At 51.3% G+C, this 21,083-nt stretch overlaps 1 protein-coding gene across 1 annotated transcript in view; it reads right to left on the reverse strand.

Moving 5' to 3' along the window:
- The window catches only part of LOC100089996 (mitochondrial intermediate peptidase), an 80,151-nt gene that overhangs the window by 2,877 nt on the left and 56,191 nt on the right, over nt 1-21,083 (reverse strand). Inside the window, exons 17-18 of the mRNA XM_029048157.2 lie at nt 14,567-14,688; nt 10,820-10,893 (exon numbers count right to left, since the gene is read on the reverse strand). Coding sequence (XP_028903990.1) covers nt 10,820-10,893; nt 14,567-14,688 — 196 coding nt within the window. The remainder of the gene's footprint in view (nt 1-10,819; nt 10,894-14,566; nt 14,689-21,083) is intronic.

The following is a 21,083-nucleotide window of genomic DNA, read 5'->3' on the forward strand; positions in this document are numbered from 1 at the left end:
CTGTTCTCTCTCCTCCGACAGACTGTGAGCCCCATGCAGGACAGGGACTGTGCCTGACCTAATTAACCCGTACCCACCCTAGCGCCTGGAACAGCGTTTGACACATAATAAGTGTTTAACAAATATCATTTTAAAAAAGGGCAAAATCCTAGGCTCAGATGAGATCTGGGGGTGGTCCCTGTTCTCCCCAGGCAGGAGCTGTGCTTGACCTTCGCTTTGGTGGTCAAGGCCCGGAAGACTGACCACAGTGGAAATCAAGCGTCCCGCACACGACTGCCGGAAGAAACGCCGGGTTCTGCACCCATCTCCCCGAATGACCACAACGCCAAAGCTTTCCAAGTGACTCCCAACTTGATGCGTGGCATTTCAGAAGCCAAAAGGATGACGGTATTCCAAATTCAAAATCATTTGGAATTGCCCGTACAGAACCTCGGTGAGCTTTATGGGATCGGGAGTCTCATTCCGCATCCGTCTCTCCCACGCCTAGGGCAACTGAGGGGCTCACCTTCTCTGCTTTGAAGTTGGCTTCCACGTTACAACACTGCGGTTACCCAAGCCTACCCACTGCCTCCGACTGCCCACGAAAATTGGGAACAATTTCTAAATCTACCACAAGACAGAGCCTTCCCCGCCGCTGAAGCTCCCGACCACTGGGCCGTGTCTTCACCAGGCTAGCAGTCGGCCGGACTCCCGGGAGAGGCTCTCAGCTTGTGGCCGCCGCTGGGGTTTCCTGGTCCGGTGGAAAGTGGCAAATCCGGACCCACCGGCAAGGATGAACTGAGCCGGGGAACTGATAGGTCCTTGTCCATATTAGCTTGTTTTCATTTCATTGTCCGGATTGAGAAATTCCCACTGAAAATTACATTTCTAGGTCACATAACCTTCCTTCTTCTGGAGTTTAACTTCTTGTTTAAATAAATACGCATCCACACCCACATGCTAGACACAGAATGTGCCCGCCCACACAACCAGAGCATTGACAAAGCGAGGTTTTGGCTTGGAGAACGGGAGCGCTCTTCCCTAGCTCCCACCCTACAGCTCTCAGGTGGAGTCAGGTCAAAGCGCGGCAGAGAAGCACACAATCTGAGCACTCCGGATTGCTCTCAGACGGTCACTCACGGGAGCTCCAGGAACAGAGCTCCGCCTCGATCATTAGGTGCGACCCGGCTCCTCTGGGCCCAAATGTGGGACAAGAGTCTGCCCACGGGATCAGGGTGAGAAGGAAATGGCTTTAGCAGGGCTCCAGATGCAGAACTGTTAAAACTGCTATAACCTCTCCGCCTTCTTCCACCAAACCTCAACCTCCCGGTTCACCAATCAGAGAAACTGCCTGAGCACCTACGGTGTGCAGAGCACTGTACGAACCGCTTGGGAGAGAAGAGAAGAAGAAGAAAGAGAAGCCAAGGACCTCTGCCCGCAAGAAGCTTACAATCTAGCCCAGGAGACAGACACGGGATGATTGATAAATAGGAGGAAGACGTGTACAAACAACACGGTATGAACTATGTCCTATTGTGAAAGTCAGAAATCTTCCCGAGGAGTTCAGTGTAGTCCTGATGGGTGCCGCCTTCTTCTAAGCAAAAACTGTACTTTCAGCTTTGCAAATCAAGATCCCAAATTAGCAACGCCAAAATACTATTTCAGCCCACCCTCTGGCGAACAGCAGAAATAGAGGCCTCAGTTTTATTTTGGAGCCCACCGGCATTTGTTCTAGGAAGGCAGCATGGGTGTTGGTTGCTTTGGGGGTGATAATAATGTTGGTATTTGTTAAGCGCTTACTCTGTGCAGAGCACTGATCTAAGCGCTGGGGTAGACACAGGGGAATCAGGTTGTCCCACGTGGGGCTCACAGTTTTAATCTCCATTTTCCAGATGAGGTAACTGAGGCCCAGAGAAGTGAAGTGACTTGCCCACAGTCACACGGCTGACAAGTGGCGGGGCCGGGATTCGAACCCATGACCTCTGGCTCCAAAGCCCGTGCTCTTTCCACCGAGCCACGCTGCTTCTCATGGCCAGTCAGCTATGCGGAGGGAGGTTGGGGAGGCGGGCGACCTAGGGGAACTCCAGGGGTGGAGTGGTGGTGGTCAGGGATCCCGGGGGAGGCTAGTTTCCGATGGCCAGTTCTCCATCCGTACTTCCTCTCCTTTCCTCCTCGGTCCTCTTGGTCACTTCTCTGTCTCTTTACGGTTACATCGTACTCTCCTAAGTGCTCTGCAGACAGTAAGCGCTCAATAAATACGACTGAACTGAATGTACCTCCCATTTGGCTGATGCCCCTGTCACGGCTCCCCGCACAACCTGGCCATTCTTCCCCCTCAACTCTTTTCCCCATCCTCCCTTTCAACCTCTGCCCCCAGCCTCCTCTCGCACAGTGGAGGCATTTGGAAAAGCAAAGCTCAATTTCCTCACGGGGAAGCAGCCACTTACAAGGTATCCCAGGGCTCCGATCACATCCTTTTTCAAAAACTCACACGCCCTAGGCACTGAAAAGCCTCAAAAGATAGACTCGCTGAAGAATCAGAACCCTGAAATGCCAAATTACTTTCGCCACCAAGCCGTGTTTGCTAATACAGCAGGAATGATAACACTTGAGGGTTCTCAAATGTTGAATTTTGCTTCAGCTGCTCGGGGAGGTGGGGGCAGAGAGGGAAAGGAAGTGGAACTGCTCTTCCCCTAAGCTCAGCGAAGATAAACATTCATTTCTGCTCTCAGGGAAGTGATGAAAAAGTTCAACATGGAGAGCCCATTTTCCCTTCCCTGAGTGAGGGGGAGGAGAGGAAACCTGATCACTCCATGTAAATATCTGAAAGGTACAAACACCAGAATCTATCAGGGAGGAATGCACTTTGGGAGGGACGTGATGATATAAAAGTGAATCAAATTAAGAAGACAATGACATATGAGGCGTCCTAATAGTCTAGTAATAAACAGGCCAGGGGAATGCCTTGCAAGGAAAGCAAAAGATGTTCCTGGTGGAGACGGCCTAAAAGGCCGGGGGGACGGCTTGCCTTCCAGCTCTCGGGGAGAAGTCAGCCCCTCCACCCAAGCTGGTCGGGGCTCAACTTCCTAGGTACAGATCTTTAATTACATATTATAAATTACTTATTTATTCATAGTCACGTCTTTCTCCCCCTTTAGACCGTAAACACCTTATGGGCAGGGCATGCGGCCGCTACGCTGTACTGTACAGAAGCAGCGTGGCTCAGTGGAAAGAGCCCGGGTTTCGGAGTCAGAGATCATGGCTTCGAATCCCGGCTCTGCCACTTGTCAGCTGGGTGACTTTGGGCAAGTCACTTCGCTTCTCTGGGCCTCAGTTCCCTCATCTGTAAAATGGGGATGAAGACTGTGAGCCCCACGTGGGACCACCTGATTCCCTTGTGTCTACCCCAGCGCTTAGAACAGTGCTCTGCACATAGCAAGCGCTTAACAAATACCAACATTATTATGAAGAGAAGCAGCGTGGCTCAGTGGAAAGAGCGCGGGCTTCGGAGTCAGAGGTCATGGGTTCTAATCTCTGCTCCACCACTTGGCAGCTGTGTGACCTTAGGCAAGTCACTTGACTTCTCTGTGCCTCAGTTCCCTCATCTGTAAAATGGGGATGAAGACTGTCAGCCTCACGTGGGACAACCTGATGACCCTGTATCTCCCCCAGCGCTCAGAACGGTGCTCTGCACAGAGTAAGCACTTAACAAATACTGTACTCTCCCAAGTGCTTAGAACAGTGCTCTGAATACAGGAATTGCTCAGTGAATACCACTGACTGGTGCCCAAACACTGGCTGCCAGGACTGCCTTGTTTCCTGCCCTCCAGCTTCTGACCAAACCTTCGAAAGGCGTCTGAAGATCCCCCCAGGAGACATCACAGTCCGCAGACTCCACAGAGGGAATTTCCTTCATTTTTCATTCATTCGGTCGTTATTTATTGAGCACTTACTGTGTGCTAAAACACTGTACTAAGCGCTCGGGAGAGTACAATATAGGAACAGACACATTCCTGCCCACAGTGAGCTCACAATCTAGAGGGGGATAACAGCACTGCAAAATACCGACTTGAAGCAAAGTCTCAGTCTCTCTTTTCTCTCCATCTTCCCTTGCCCTCCAATCTTATCTCGGCAAAGCCGAGTCTTAGAGAGAAGGGTTGGAAATTCTTGGGGGAAAGACCCTTCTTGGTGATACGCTCATTCATTTGTAAATAAGTCTCAAGAGAAGACCCGACGAGCCCAAGTGCTTGACCATTAGATAATAATGTTGGTATTTTGTGCAGAGCGCTGTTCTAAGCGCTGGGGTAGATACAGGGTAATCAGTTGGTCCCACGTGAGGCCCACAGTCTTGATCCCCATTTTACAGATGAGGGGACTGAGGCACAGAGAAGTGACTTGCCCACAGTCACACAGCTGCCGGGTGGCCGAGCCGGGAGTCGAAACCGTGACCTCTGGCTCCCAAGCCCGGGCTCTTTCCACTGAGCCGCGCTGCTTCTCTAACAACGGGAGACCATTAGATCCAGGGCCACTGACTGAGAAGAGGTGGCCAAGCCTTTGCATTTCAATGGCCTGGAATAACCCCGGTCTTGTTTCGGCAGGCCAAGGTGCAGTCACGACTGCCCGCACTCAGAGATCTCTAACAACAGGACAACCTTATCTGTCTGGGACGGCTTCGGCGGCTATCTGCAGGAGGCAGCAGGGGAGACCAGACGACCTCTTGGGGCCCTTCCCTGATCTCCGACGCCACGATAAAGCCGGAGCTTTATCTCTGGATTTAGAGTGCAGGGCCCCGGAAGGAAGCGAAGGAAGTGGAAATTCAGAGGCTGCGTCTATTCCTGGTCAGAGTCCACGTAACTCACGCCACCCTTAGCGGGGATTAGGCAGGCACCGGAGGGCACCGGACCCGGCGTTTGCCGCACTCGGTCGGGGAGGAGCTTCGGTGGATGGAACGACGGGGTCTTCCCTAGTCGAAGTCCAAGGTCACAGAGCAGGCCAGGGGCACAGCCGGTTCAAGTCCCATAACCTCTCTGCGACTCAGTCACCTCACCTGTAAAATGGGGATTAAATCCTCCCCCCTCCAGGTTAGACCGTGGGCTCGTGTGGGACGGGGGCCGCGTCCAACCTGGTTAACTCGTATCTACCCCAGCGCTTAGTACGGTGCCCGGCACAGAGAGAGCATTTAACAAATGCCATAAAGAGTACCATTTATTTGACACACTTAATAAGGGTTGGCTTTCCCCTCCCAAAGGCAGGATGTCCCTGGACCACTTGGGGCTGCAATCCTGAGCCCCTTTCGTTCATTCATTCAATTGCATTTATTGAGCGCTCACTGTGTGCAGAGCGCTGTACTAAGCGCTTGGAGAAGCAGCGTGGCTCAGCGGAAAGAGCCCGGGCTTGGGAGTCAGGGGTCATGGGGTCGAATCCCGCCTCCGCCACTTGTCAGCTGGGTGACTTTGGGCAAGTCACTTCCCTTGTCTGGGCCTCAGTTATCTCATCTGTAAAACGGGGATGAAGCCTGTGAGCCCCATGAGGGACAACCTGATCGCCTTGTATCCCCCCAGCGCTTAGAACAGTGCTTTGCACACAGTAAGCGTCTCACAAATACCAACATTATTATTAGTAGTAGTAGTAAAGTACAATTCCTACCCAACGACGGGGTCCCGGTCTAGATACCTTCATACCACAGGATCCACTTCAACCAGGAAGGGAGCCTTGACCCAGCCTTTAACTCTGTCAAGGCTGGAAACTGCCCCAGTGTCGTGGGGTTGGGGAGGGGGAGAAGCAGGGGACCCTGCAAGCGGAGCTGCCTGGGGGAGCAGAGGGGAGAGCTAGGGTCTGGCCCTGGGGGAAAGGTGCCAAACCCACGCCCGAGAAGAGGGTAAGTATGAGCCGGCAACAACCCTGCCACTCACCCTCTCCAATTACTCCCGTAAGGAAAACAATACGCAATCTCCATCTCTCTCTCGCCTCCCTTTTCACCGTATAAAGGAAGAGCATTAAGAAAACAACGCAGTTTAGGGTTAAAAAGGACAGCCTTGAGTGAGTGTGGTTTCCTTCTTCAGTTAAACTGCCTAGTTCCAACTACCATATTGTCTACATAGTCAGTCGATGAGATGCTTTCCTCCCTCGGATATTTTCATTAATAAAATGAAACGCTTCAGGCGGGGGGCAGACTTCCATTTGGAGAGATGCTGTTATGAGGCCACGAGAAGTTGAAGAATTTTCCAACTGAAGTCACTCACAGAAAATGCTCTAATAAAAAGAATTTTTCATTTGACAGAATATGTATTCACTTGACAGAATATGTAAAGCTATACTGTGTCTGATGAAGGTTCTGAAATAAACTCCAAGTCCCCAGGGGGAGAGAGAATACGTCTGGGGAGTTAATGCACGTAACAGCAAATGACAGCACCTCTGGAGACGGAATGACTCTCTTTCCCCAGCCCAGACGTGACGAATGCCCCGCTGACAAGGCAGGCACGGGCTGGACCGCCCCCCCTGCCCAGGACGGACAATCGCTGGACAGGCCCGCAGTGGACAGAGCCCAGGGCTGGCGCTTCGCGGACCCGGCCCTTTCTTTTTTTGTTTTTAATGGTACTTGTTAAGCCTTACTACGTGCCCGGCCCTGAACTGAATACTGGGGTATCCACAAGATAGCCAGGATGGACGCAGCTCCTGCCCCACGTGGCCCCCTAGTCCAAATCGGCAGGAGGAAGATTGAATCCCCATTTTTCAGACTGAGGCAAGGATAAATTAAGTGAATTGCTCCGGTCCTGCCACTTGCCCGCTTTGTCACTTCTCTGTGCCTCGGTTTCCTCAACAGTAGGGAAGCACGTGGCCTAGTGGAAAGAGGGCAGGTCTGGGGGTCAGGACCTAGGTTCTAATGCTGTCTCTGCCCTGTGTCTGCTGTGTGACCTTGGGCAAGTCACTTATCTTCCCTGTGCCCTAGTTACATTAGCTGTAAAACGGGGATTAAGACTGCGAGCCCTATGTGGGACAGGGACTGTGTCCAACCTGATTATCCTGTAGCTACCTCAGGGTTGAACAGAGTATCTGGCACATCGTAAGCACTGAACAAACACCATTAAAAAAACCTGTAAAATGGGGACGGAATATCTGTTCTATCTCCTATTTAGACTGTGACCCCCTCTCGCAGGAACTACGCCTGACGTGTTCAACTTGTATTTTTCCCAAGGCTTAGAAGAGTGCTCGACACATATTCATTCATTCATTCATTCAATAGTATTTACTGAGCGCTTACTATGTGCAGAGCACCGTACGAAGCGCTTGGAATGTACAAATCGCTAACAGATAGAGACAGTCCCCGCCCTTTGACGGGCTAAAAGTCTAACCGGGGGAGACGGACAGACGGGAACAATGGCAATAAATAGAATCAAGGGGATGAACATCTCATTAAAACAATAGCAAATAAATAAAATCAAGGTGATGTACATCTCATTAACAAAATAAATAGGGTAATGAAAATATATACAGTTGAGCGGACGAGTACGGGGCTGAGGGGAAGGGAGAGCGGGAGGAGCAGAGGGAAAGGGAGGAAAAGAGGGCTTAGCTTAATGAAAATACCATAAAACAAACAGCAAACAAATTTGCTCTTGGTCACCCAGCGGACGGGGGTGCAGACGGGGTTAGAACCCAGGTCCTCTGACTCCCAGGCCCACCATCCTTCCACTACACCATGCTGCTTCCCTACCATAATGAAAATACCATAAAACGAACGACAAACAAATCTGCTCTTGGTCACACAGCGGACAGGGGGTGCAGACGGGGTTAGAACCCAGGTCCTCTGACTCCCAGGCCCACGTTCCTTCCACAAGACCATGCTGCTTCCCTACCGTAAGAAACCTATGTCCCTACTAGGGACCTTTGCCCTCTTACCGGAGGGGACGACGGGCAAGGTAAGGCCAAACTGACATTGCAGTCCTTTCCCCATGGCCCCCAGAGTTTCCATCTGGGCGGGGAAAAAGAGCCCATTTGGAAGGGCTGATCCTCTGTGTGACTGTGCCTGACCTTCCTCCCCTAACCTGTGACCACCTGAGGCCCAAGGACCGTGTCTGAATTCATGTCTGCGCGTTCTTACCAATGCTGAACACGTGGCTTGGCAGACAGCAGGCACGCGTAACCGAACTCCGAATGGCTAGATTAAAAATGGGATATTGTATTTGCGGACCGTCCTCGACGGGTTCCTTAACTGAGCAAAATGCGTTCGGCCCCAGCTGCCAAAACCCTGCTCGTCTGCATCAGCCCTGCCACGTGACCGTGAGTGTCCACCGGCCGCCGTTTTGACTAGGGCCGGTCTGAAGGGGCCCCAAAAGAGCAACTGCAATAAGACAGAGTTCAGTTACACTGTAAGCTCTCGGTGGGCCGGGAATGTGTCGGTTTCTTGTACTCTCCCAAGCGCTTGGTACAGTTCCCAGCAGATGATGAGAGCTCAATAAATGCGACCGACAAGGAAGGTCTTCTGAAAGTAAAGGTGAACAAAACAGGAATGTAAAAGACCAGCTCGGCCTGCTAGATTTTGGTGACAAGGATGATTTCAGCACCCCCGGGCAGGGAGCTGGACCGCAAAGAAGGCCCTCCCAGTACAATAATCCTAGGATTAGGAGGAGAACATTCAAACCGGACCAACCTTCCCAATGATCGTAGGAGAGAATCCAGGACCTACTGCGGCAGCGATAGTAATAGCGACAGGAGTAAACGACACTAAACCGAGCCTCCGCTGAGCACCTGGGTACCTCAGAAGCACGAGACACACGCCCCGTCCACAGGGCGCTTGGCCGAGGGGGACCGGAGCGGAGGCTGGAGGGTGTGCTGCCAAAGGGGAGAATCGAACTGAATAACGTTTTGCCCTTTAGGTTGCTTCTTTCATCCAAAGGTCTTTGAGGGTGATGGCGGAAAATCTGAGGCACCGAGTTTCGTCTGCTTATCCAAGAGCAAACGGAGACGGTAAGAGGGCGGCAGTGCTGGAGACATAAAGCAGGTCTCTGGATTCTCAGCCCACCCCTTCGCTCGCTCCCAGGAGAACGCACAGCTGGCCGTGAGAGTCAGCTATATTGCGAGACGACCCACGGGGGAACTCTTCGAAACGAACGGCTTCAAGGTTTTCTCACTAAAACAACCTCCCTTTACATTGCCTAACTTCAACAACTGACTTTTTATTAGATGTGCACCAGTACACTGGTCAACCCAAGACGCAGAGACAGAGAGTTTCAAATTTCAGTTGCAATCAACTGTGCCCCAGTGACAGAAGAAAAGCCCCCAACCCAAACCCGTCGCCCTTTGGGCTAATTTCCCCACTGCACCATCTCATTCTGGTCGCTGGCAGGAGAAGGCTGACTCCGGGTCTCTCTGCCAGCCGGCCGCCCGGGGCAGCCCCTCTCCATCCAGAAATATCTAAGGCCGAGTTGGGCTGAGTCGTCCGTTTAAGCTGCCAGTTCCAAAACTGATTACAACATGGCTGTTTAAAACTTGCCGTGTCTGTGTCGCCGCCAACGAGGCATTTGGGCCACAACAGCTGATTTTAAGGACCTGAATTCGACGGGTTTCACAAGAACCATAAAGCCCAAGGGCTAACTCTCAGAGCGGTCGTAAAAACGACCCTTCCACCCCCAGCCCAAACGGGCAAGGAGGAACTGCACGTGCACCAGGAAATTTGGCCGGGGTCGCGGGCGTTCACTGGGGAAAGCTAACTCGGCGTTTAAAGGTTCCTGACACCTGGCGGTATGGAAGGACGTGGCTTAAAACAACCCCTGCACACTGCTGGCGGGCTCTGGGGGCTCAAAAGCCCGGCGACATCCTCCGGATGCGACAGGACCACCTTGGAGGGTGCCGGACTACGTGGGGGCTCGGGGGGGCTCGGAAGGGCCCGCCGGGACAATTCACGCTGGGCCTGCAGCTGCCATGTTCTTTCCCGCGAGGTGAGTCAAGTTAGGACAAGTTGGGAACTGACACAAAATCTAATTTTAGTTGAATTTTGGGGTGGCAATGCTTCTCCCTTATTTCCTGGAAGGTTATGCCAACAGCGGGGAGAGAACAGGGTCTAGAGGAAAGAGCCCTGGTCTGGGAGTCGGGGACCTTGGCTTTTAATGATAATAATCATGGCATTTGTTAAGCACTTACTATGTGCGGAGCACCGCGCTGGGGTAGATACAGGGTAATCAGACTGTCCCACATGGGGCTCTCATTTTTTAATCCCCGTTTTTACAGATGAGGTAACTGAGGCACAGAGAAGTTAAGTGACTTGCCCAAGGTCACACAGCAGACAAGTGGCGGAGCCGGGATTAGAACCCACGACCTCCGACTCCCAAGCCCGTGCTCTTTCCCCTTGCCTGTGACCTTGGGCAAGTCACTTCATCTCGCTGGGCCTCAGTTTCCTCATCTGAAAAATGGAAATAAGACACCTGGTTTCCCTACTTCTTAAACTGCGAGCCCTGCATGGGATCGGGACTGCGTCTGGTATGATTATCTCCTATCTACCCTAGCACTCAGCACACTGCTTTGATACATAGGATGTAATAATGATAATGATGACAATAATAATGCTCATAATAATAGTTGGCCTCACAGCCTGGGGCATTTCGTAGGTCCTGTGGGGAAACGGTGGCGGTAATTTAGAAGAAATCGCAGAACAAAACCAGCCACACCGGACAAAAAACACCAACAGGCACTCATGATCGGGAAGCAAAGGCAGAATGGTCTTCTAGACCACAAGCTCCTTGCAAGCAGGGATCGCGTCTACTTACTCTACTGTACTCCCTAAGCACTCGGCGCTCTGCTCTGCACAGAGTAAATGCTCAAAAAATACCTCTGCTTGACTGTTTACCTTGAACCATGAGCGAGGGCTCCCGGCCACCTCCATGAGCCAGCATCTCCCTGCGGTAGCGCTCACCCATAGCCCTGGAAGAACAGAAAGAGAACATTTCAGCCGCTGACATTCGCACCCAGCTCTCCTCGCCGTCACGGTCTCCTCAAGCTTCTCCCTAGAACCTCACGAGAGAAGCATCACGGCCTAATGGATAGAGCATGGGCTCATGAGTCGGAAGGACCTGGGTTCTAATTCCAGTCCTGCCGTCCGTGTGCTGTGTGACCTTGGAAAAGTCACTTCACTCCTCTGGGCCTCAGTTACCTCATCTGTAAAATGAGGATTAAGATTTTGCAACCCATGTGGGTCACGTGTCTAACCCGATTACCTTGTATCGCCCCAGCACTTAGTACAGTGTCTGGCACATAGTAAGCACTTAACAAGTACCAAAATAAACCCAAACTCCTCAACCCCGACCTAGAACAAGTCAACGCTGTCCCTAAGACAATTCCTGCCTTCTTCACAATCCCTTTTCTCAAATGCCTGTTCTGATTTCAAATCACTTCACTTAAACCTGAACTGTTCTCGGACCGCAAGCCCATCAAGGGACAGGGACCCGCTCTGATTCTCACCTGTGTCGTCTCCCAGTGATTAACGTAGGGCTCCGCACACAGGAAGCTCTTGAGAAACACTATACTACCTGCAACGTTCATTATAAAAGACTCAACTGCTTCTTTTAACACGGTGTTTTACAAAGGACTAGTCAATGCAAACTCTATAGTTCCTTAAATAGCGATCCATAATCCTAAAACGTTCCCTTATCCTTGGCAATATTTCGATCATAAATCCTTTTATTAATTTTCTATCTCCCCGAGAGGGCTGACCTCTGACGGCGACGATGCTCCTGTCGAGGACCAAGGAGTGGTTAGCGACCCCTTCCATCCCGGACCGCAAGAGGCCCAACTCCTGCCGCACTACTGAATTTGCTCTGCCAAGAGCCTGACACGGTTTTTGTCTCTCCCTCTTGGTGCCCCGATCTTGCCAAAATCTCTGCTCCCAAACAGCCGTGCCATTTCTGACGGCTGCAGGTTAAGCGAATCTCTCTTCTGCTGTCGCCGCTGCCTTCCAAATGCCCTCAGCTGGGCCACATCAACTGAGCTTTTGCCTCACTGGGTCTTTAAGCGTATTTCCTGTCCGTCCCATTTTGGGCCACCCTGTTGCGGCTCAGTGGGGGAGCAGCTCTTTGGGTATCCAGGGGAGGCCTACCGTCTAGGAGGATGGGTTTGAGCTGATGTGACTGTGGTGATCAGTCAAGACCTCACTGTTTGTGACCCCTGCGGTGACCGACGAATATTCAAACCAAGCTGAAGGCCCCTGTAGTGGTAGTGAGACCTGATCGGCCCACCCCACACCGTGGGAGCCCAAGAAATGTTTTTCATGGTGATGCTATCAACGATGATTCCATCCAATCTTCTGATTACTCATTGTTTTTAAAGGGACTGGCCTGGGGTCCTGGGAAAGGACTTTTGAAAACTGAAGTATTTAATTTCTATTGGTCCCCTCTATCTCCTTGCTTACTGACCCTTCAGAGAATCCTAGCAGACTTCCTCTACCAGAAACTACGGGCCCTTCCTGGCAGCGGTTTGTATTTGCCTAAATGTCAGATCTGCAGACCTCTCGGGAGGTACCATCTGTTCCCAATGAGGTGGCGGGATCTAGTTCATCTATCTGATCCTCAACCCGCTCTGGACTCACTCCAGTTCCTCTGACAGGTCCTGCTGCCGCCAAAGAAAACCAACACGGATGTGGGGAGCCTTCTTTTCATCTTCCTCAGTAACAACCGAGTTAGAGGATTCTTAGGCCGCCTTCTCTGAGGGCACATTTACGCCGCGATCACCGAGTGGCTCCACTTAGTCCCTAATTGGCTTCCAGCTTTTGATATATTTAAAGAATGGTTTAGTTTTCGCTTTGGTGTCCCTTGTAAAATGCTCTTCAAACTTCTCTTTGGCCTCCCTAATTTCCTGCTTTCACCTGAGCCCCGACTCAATTTATGGGCTGCCCTGCTCTCCTAGCAAGGGTACGCTTTTCCATCTTTAAAGACTGGCTTTTTTCCTTTGCCAGTTACCGTAGCGGGTTCCCGTTTGATCGTGCTGCTTTATTATTCTGTGGGATTCATTTCGCCCGAGTTTCTAATACGGCGAGAGCCTCCGGGCTTCTCACAGTCTTCTTGCTCTCGTAGCTCTTTCCTCACCGAGTAGAATTCTGAAAGCTACTGCCCAGGTTGCTCTAGGGCATGTTAGTCACTTTTTGGAAGCTGCGTTCAAGCAGGGCCAAGGCCACTCATCGCCTGGAGAGTGGTGACCTGGGTTTCGTGTGGTGAGGAGCTTGGGGGAAGGGAGGAGCGGTGACGGGGAAGAGGGAGCAGGAGGGAGGAAGGACGGGTGGCCCTGTTTTCGCTGAGTTTATCGAAAGCTGTTCCTCAGGGGTATTCGTGCTGCGGTGGGGAAAGGTGAAGGAAAGGGACTTTGGGGGCAAACCCCCCCAAGAAACAATGTCAGTTCGCAGGCTGTGAAGATCCTCAGCTCCTCCCTACGCTCATCCGCAGTGGGATGGCAGGATCCAAGTCACCGCTCTTCTCAGGCAAAAAACTGGCGTGGCTCCATATGCAGTACCCGGGGGGCAGTTAGACAATCTAATAATCCCAGCTCTTTCGCTCGCCTGTTGTGTGACCACGGGCAAGTCACTTCGCTTTTCTGGCTCTCGGTTTCCCCGTCTGTAAAGTAGGGATTCGATACCTGTTCTCCCTCCTTACTTAGTCTGAGTTCCATGTGGGGCAGGGACTGTGTCTGACCTGATTATTTTCTCTCTAGCCCAGAGCCTAACTCATACAGTGCTTGGCACGTAAGAGTTAAACAAATACCGTGTCTTTCTCATTAACAATCACATGGATCTGGACATGAAAAGGAAAGCAGCTCGGTCTAATGGACAGAGCACAGGACTGGGAGTCGGGAGACCCAGGTTCTACTCCCAGCTCTGCCAACGGTCATCTCCTGTGAGACTTTACCTCTCTGGGCCTCCTTTTCCTCATCTGTAACATGGGAATAAGATAGTCACTCTACCTTTCTCTTAAACTGGGAGCTCCGTGGGGGACAGGGACTGTATCCGATCTGATTATCTAATATCTACCCTAGCATTTAGCAAGTCTGTAAGCCCTTACTAAATACCAGAATGATCATTAGAATTCTTATAGGAAAGAGGATGCACTCAGGTGAATGGCAGACAAATCCTTGACTCCTCTGATCCCTGGGACTCACTCACATCACCTCACCACTCCCTCTTCTGCCTTTTCTACACATTAATGCTTCTATAGCTCTGTCATGACAGAGATGACCCGGATCCTCACGAGCAAAGAGAGTTCACGATCCCTATCCTATGGCTTCTGGATCTGAGGGAGTAATTCCGCACTCACGGCTTCACGCTGATTTCAGGGAGTCGGCACAACGCTTTCTTTTCAAATGAAGGCTCGTGCCCGCTTAGCGGAGAACCCTGTGGGAACATTTATTATGGCCTCTTCAATCACACAGCTCTAGAGTTCTTACGGATACTCTCATCTTCAAGACTAGGGAGCTTACTGAATTTTCTTGCCAATTTAGCTTTTTCCTCTTAGCCTCCTGTCGACCAGTTGTGCACCTAAAGGAGGAAAAGGGAATTTGCTGCCTGAAACTCTCGAGGCGGGCCGGCGGCGGATGGCGTCACTCGCCCTCGTACCTGTTGAAGGGATCGTGCACAAAGCAGCGTTTCCACACCATGGAGGCCACGGCCCGGGACATGAGGTAGGAGTAGTATTTGGCTCCGTATCCCACAAGGTGGCTGAACCTCAGCTGCCAGGCCTGGAATGGAAAGGAGAAAGAAAATCAGCATTTCCCTCCCCCCCTCCAACTTGACTAGGGTACGGAGGAGAAGGGAAGCTTCCAAGTGCGGAGCGTTCCATAGAGATTGCATCCTTGAGGACTAGATCAATCATTCTACCATGGATTTCCAGTTTTTCCACTGTGAGATGTTTGCACCGTATAAATATAAGGCTTTCGGCTTTGAAGAGGAAGACTACTCCCAAGTTCCTGTAATTTTTCAGATTACACCAGCCCAAGGTTCTGGGATGTTTCAGTCAGATAACTACAATGTATATCAGCCTTTATTTACCTAGAGGAAATTAAGTTCAAGGTGTTAGCTTTCTTACTCTTCACTAACTTGGCAAAACACAAAGAGATTTAATATTACAAGAATATTTTTTGCCTGAGTCACTTTGCACTTGGGTCAGTTTTCCAAATTCTAATACTTTCCACGCTTTTGCCGTGATGAAGTTTTATGAGGTAAAGCTGAAGGCGCGGAGTGAGGTAGGAGAGAGGACAAGTATACCAGACCTGAAGCACCACCCAGACAGAAAAGTTAGTGACTAGGCCACTAAATTTCTGAAGAGAGGTGCCCCTGCCCGGCACCACCTCTTCCCACTCTAAGTACGCAGTGTCACGCCCACATCACAGAACCTACTCTTTCTGTACCCGGTCCTGGCTTTCCTTTGTGACTGTACGACCTTGGGCAAAACACTTACTTTTATTTTTTATGGTCACTGTTGAGCACTTACCGTGTGTCGGGCACTGAACTATGTACATTGTACCTGTCCCACATGGGGTTCACAGTCTCAATCCCCATTTTACAGGTGAGGTAATGGAGGCGCAAAGAAGTTAAGTGCCCAAGGTCACACAGCAGACAAGAGGTGGAGCCGGGACACCCAGGCCCAGGCTCTATCCACTAGACTACGCTGCTTCTCTACCTTCTCTTTGCTTCAGTCCCCTCATCTGTACAGTGAGGATTCAACACATGTTCTCTCTCCCACTCAGACTCTGAGGTGGGACAGGGACTGTGTCCACCCGCTCATGATATAGCTACCCAAGTGCCTAATTACTACAGGGCTTGCACACAGTAAGCACTTAACAAATCTCACAGTTATTATTATTATTTAAAATGACACCATCAAGGGTGAGACTGCACTTCGTTTGTAGACGTTGCTGAGAGATGATCACTGTGAGCCCGCTGTGGGCAGGGATTGTCTCTATTTGTTGCTGAACTGTACTTACCAAGTGCTTAGTACCGTGCTCTGCACACAGTAAGCGCTCCATAAATATGACTGAAGGAAAATCGAGGCAAGCTCCTTCTCTGGCCCCTGGCCATTCCAAGTGAGGATGGCACCTCTAAGGAGGCCTGCTCGGACACCAAAGGCCACGCACGAAACCTCGACTGTCCGGTTGAGAACTGCTGCACTTTGATGGGTTAAGAGTTAAGTGGGCTGAGATTGGACCAACATTACTCTAGGGTAGGCAATAGAAACATCTTGATGTGGCTTTTTCTAGTGAAAGTGGAAAGAAAACTGGGTGAGGCCTGTGAGGGATCTCCTTCGCCGGTGCCAGCGGTGACTACAGCCGAGGGCCGGACTCAATAGGAGCGAATAACAAAGGGTGCCAGAGGGGTGGGGAAGAAAGAGATGGGTGACGGTTTATATCTCAAGGCCATGGGCTTGCTGGTCGGTCCCAATGGCCTCAATCTTGGCGTGGGTCAGACTTTGCTAACCTCTGCACCCTAGCAACACAGCAGCATAGCAAGTTAGCCAACAAATGCAAAGGCCACATTTGTGATTTTTAGTAGAGAATTTGTTTGTTCTGACTTTAACAAGATTGCTTTATAAGGAAATGATTCTCCTAACTGGCTCGGAATCAGAAACTATTTGTTTCTTTTTTTTCTGGATAACGGAAACCCTAGGTCTCTTTTGTTGTGCTTCAAACATTCATATTCCTCAACCTCTTTCTTTTCTCCATCTCTGGACGACAGAGTGATTTAGAGTCATTTACCATCAAGTATCACCCTTACTTTCTATGACGAAGGAATCTTCGATCCTCACAGGTATGCACACATCCATACATCTCGCGGCACACGTTTACACCATCCCAGAGAGGATTTTCTCCAGGTGACCAAGAATGAGAGTCTCTTGCGTCAGGTCACTCGGTCAGTTACAGGCCCAGCTGGAACTAGAGGCCAGAGAACCTTAGCCTTTTGCAGGGCTCGCAGAATCATGTCACTTCCCGAGTGGCTGAGGATGACGATTTTGCCAATGACATCTGTCCCATTCTCCCATCCCAAGGAGGGCAGACCACCCTAAAGTCACGAGTGCTTCGGTTCCCCTACAAGATGGTGGAGAATGGCTCTCCCTTGCCGATGCGGCAGCTACTCGGCCTGAAGGGGGGAGGGCGAGGGGCCTGAGCTGATCCAAGACAAAATGAGAGATAGCAATTGCAAGTATGATGGGTTCTCCCGGCTATAACCCATCCTTTCTGCCACTGGCTCCCAAGAGACAGACACATAACACACTGGAGATGCAAGTAGGTGCCTGCCTCTCTTGGCATCAGCACAGACTGCCTTTGGTGAAGTGGTGAATCTCCTCTTAGGCCTGGCAGGCGTATGTCTGGAGAAAGCAGAGATGGAGGTGGAAGGGGGAGAGTTCTGCAGGTGAGGGTGCAGTTCGGGTGGCCCTGACCTGCAGCGAGGCTGTTAGAAAGCACCCGTTTCCTCCTTGGAACCCCGCTTAGAAGCCACGGACAGCTGGTGGGGCCCGCTCCCGATAGGTTCCCAGGGCAGACACCCAGAATAGAAACGTGTTCGAGGGGCTTTGTCTTCGGATCCGCCTCTCCTTGATGATCTGCCAGGACAAATTTGGCAGCTCCTGGAAGCCGGCACAGTGCCGCACGGGGCCGGAAGTCAGGCTTTCTTCTGCGCTGAGTAGAGAGGAAGGCTGGCCCAGTTTGAGACACAGCAGTGGTAGTCATGGCATTTGCTTTGTGCTCGGAGACTTCAAAGGGCCTTCACTCATAAACTTAGAGATTCAGGGTCCCTCATAAACAACATCACAGAATGGGGTCTTTCTGAATTGCTGGGGGGGGGGGGGGCTTGGGGCCTGGGCCCTGACAAAAATAAGGTCTAACTCCTTGCAGTAGTTATCAAATTTACTGAGCACCCCTGGGTGCAAAGAACTGGACTATCTGCTTGGGAAAGTAGAACAGAATCAAGACAGATCTTCCCTGCCCTCGAGAAGCTTGCTACTTGTAATCCAGGGAAGAGGAACTTTCTTAGTAACCAGACGAGACTAAAGTGAGAACCTCAATTGGGGGAGAGGAAAAAAAAAACATTTTTAGGCCTAGTAACCCCAGCCTTTTGACTACCTTTAGCCCAACCAGGAATCAAAGCATACATTTATTGGGGGCAGAGCCAGGAGATCTCGGGACTCCCAGAGCCTGGCATTTTCCGTACTGCTTGCTGAATGGTCCTCCCATCTGGCCTCCATCCTCCACTCTCCAGGAGAGTGGGCAGAAGGTGGGTGTGTGGCCAGTATAGGGGAGGGAGGAAGAGGAGGAAAGGGAGGGTTAAGGCATACGCCTACGGAAGAGTGTAGAGAAGATGATGGATCAGAGACATCTGGGACAGGAGGGAGACATGGCCCATCCCCGGGGGTGCTGAGGGTTTATCGGCACCTGCAACCTGTTTTGCGAATCACCCCTTATTTTGGTCACTGTCTCTAGACCCTTTTTGCCTCTGCCTTCCCACTCTAATTGTTTTCAGTCACAGAATACGGTTGAGAGCTTACTGGGAAGTCCTTCTGGACTACTCGAATGAATCAATACAGCCCTCAGCTCTTCGGAGGAAACGGACATGAAAATTCAAGTCTCACATTGACGCGAGCCACCCGGGACTGTCTCTGCATGGCTCTGAGATGTGTTTTTTAGCTGCTGGGGGGCGGGGGGACGGACATTCCAGTTTTCAAAGGCAGCATTGTGAGTAACGTCGAAAGGTATCAGGCCCAGGCACGCGCCTCTGAGAAGGTCGACTGATCTCTCTCTTCCCGGGGCCTGCTCACGAACTGAGATCTGCAAAAGAGCCATAGCTTAGCCGAAAACTGAGTATTTCCCTAACGCCTTAAAAGTTACTTTCTCAGCTTCTTCTCACTCGGTAGGGACTACTGTTTTCCGTATTTATTTTCTAACACTGCCGCTGAAATGCAGTTGAACACGCGCGGTTCGGAAACACCTCTTGCTCGCTGTTATTTTTCTGGGGGCTCTGAATACGGTAACCGACAGGGTGAACATGCCTCCAGGTCCAGGAAAACAGAATTGCCCCCTAGGTTCCCGAAGACATTCCAGGAGTTTGTTGAATTCCCTCCTCCGGAGCCTAGCCCAGGGCTTATGATAACATGCCACCTGCAGGTCGTGTTGCTACCTGTCCTTCGTACAATGCGGCTGACAGAAATACGAGTGCGTGACTGATCATCTGAAATTTAGAACGTTGCTGCTTTCTATCAACATGCCATCAATCCTCCCCGATTATCTCGTCTGAAGGATTTCCAAAATTCCTGATGCAACGACTTTCTGCAATTCCCTGTGAAAAGAGACGGGGGCTGGACCGTGGGCGAGCTTCCACGGAGGTCGGGGAGGCCTGCTCTGGCACCGATCTTCTGGCACTCGCACGGATTTTCGATCACGGCGATCTGCACTGTAAACGAGGCCATGTGGCAACCAAAGCGGCACCCAAATATCACCGATCGTGGTTACTGCATGTTTGCATTGATTCAGCCGCTGATATTCATCTCAGAATGCCTCACAGCTGGAGGGCGTGCGCTCACCGCTCCGAATTCCCCCAGTGGAACCGGAATTCCGGAGAAGCAGCGTGTCCTAGTGGATAGAGCACGGACCAGGGGGTCGGAAGGACCTGGGTTCTGATCCCAGCTCTGCCACTTGTCTGCTGTGTCACTTGAGGCAGGTCACTTAGCTTCTCTGGGCATAAAATAGGGATTAAGACTGTGAGCTCCAAGTGGGACATGTCCCACTGCAGCCCAAGGGTTAGGAAGATTCAAATGCAAAGGGCGAAGGCCTTGCAGCTCTTTCTAGTAGTAGTACTTGTGGGATTTCCTCAGAGTATAACGGAAGCACGAGTCCCATTCCACGCCCTCGTGGAACTTATACTCTTCGGAACATTTTAAAAACAGGTCCCAAACTGTCGGAGAAGCAATGCCCTCTACGGTTGGTGCCCAATGCCTAACTTGTCAAGGGAGATCCTGCCCGCTTAAAGCCTCCCCTCCGGAGGGCAGCCAAGGATTAAGACTGGGAGCCCCAGATGGGACCTGGACTACGTCCGACCTCATTAGCTTGCATCTACCCCAGTGCTTAGCACAGTGCCTGACCCATAGTAAGGGCTTAACGAATACCACATTCAATATTTTTTTAAAAAAGCAAATAATGCTAAAAGAGCTGATGGACTCTGGACAGAGAGGTGACAGCAATTGGGTACAGTGAGAATTTGAATGTTGGTTGGAGTAGTAAGGACACAGGAAGAAAGTGGGCTTGGGAGGCTGGACGGGATAGGGCGAAGCAGATGGTAAAAGCGACCCTGGGGGAAGGGCATAAAGGTGGGAAAGGACAAGGGCAAGAGGTTGGCCAGAGAAGGCAGCCGCCATCTGGACCTGGGAAGATGGAGAAGTCCGGACTGAGCAGCAAATGAGAGAAAGTAGATACTCAGAGAACTCAGGCTCGAGGTGCTAGGACTGAAGTCTCTGCCGGCCATAGTCCGGAGATTTATGGTGCTTCCTGACCTCCGCTGGCCACGAAGAAGGGGAAGGAATGACCATTTAAGTCCCTCTCTGCTTCAGTGCTCTGAAGGTCAGGGCCAATCTGGAAGGGCACTCATGTCTGGATCGTCACGCAGAATGGCTCTTCGGGACCTAGACCCGCCGAGAGCGCCCTGGGACATTTATCGAGATGAAGGATTGGGTCTATTTGGGCACGTTTCAGTGGATGTCAACAGTGTGGAGCGGAAGGCCGGCTGGTCGCTGATAAGTGCCGTCAGCCAGCTTCACCCCATGAGCTCCCGCATCTTCAAGCGGGCATAGAGGTGATCATTTTGAGAGGGGACAGTCCAGCAGCGAGCGGTCGGAGAATGAACTTCTGCCTCCCAAGGGCCAGGAGTTCCGACCACCAGAGTTCTTCCTGTGTGGGGGTTGGGGTGCTGCTCTTCTCTTTCAACCTCCCCATCTGTTTCTCCTCAACGCCGCCCTTTGGCTAACTCATCTGGGGCTTTGTTTCTCTGGTTTCAATTGAGCTAGCCATACTCTTCTGCTTTTGGCCCCGTGTTGTTCTTTGCTGTGCTTTGCCATCACTGAATTTTCTTTATTAACTTGAACTCTGTTCCC

This window comes from Ornithorhynchus anatinus, chromosome 20 (assembly GCF_004115215.2).
Source record: "Ornithorhynchus anatinus isolate Pmale09 chromosome 20, mOrnAna1.pri.v4, whole genome shotgun sequence".
In the NCBI taxonomy this organism is placed as follows: domain Eukaryota; kingdom Metazoa; phylum Chordata; class Mammalia; order Monotremata; family Ornithorhynchidae; genus Ornithorhynchus; species Ornithorhynchus anatinus.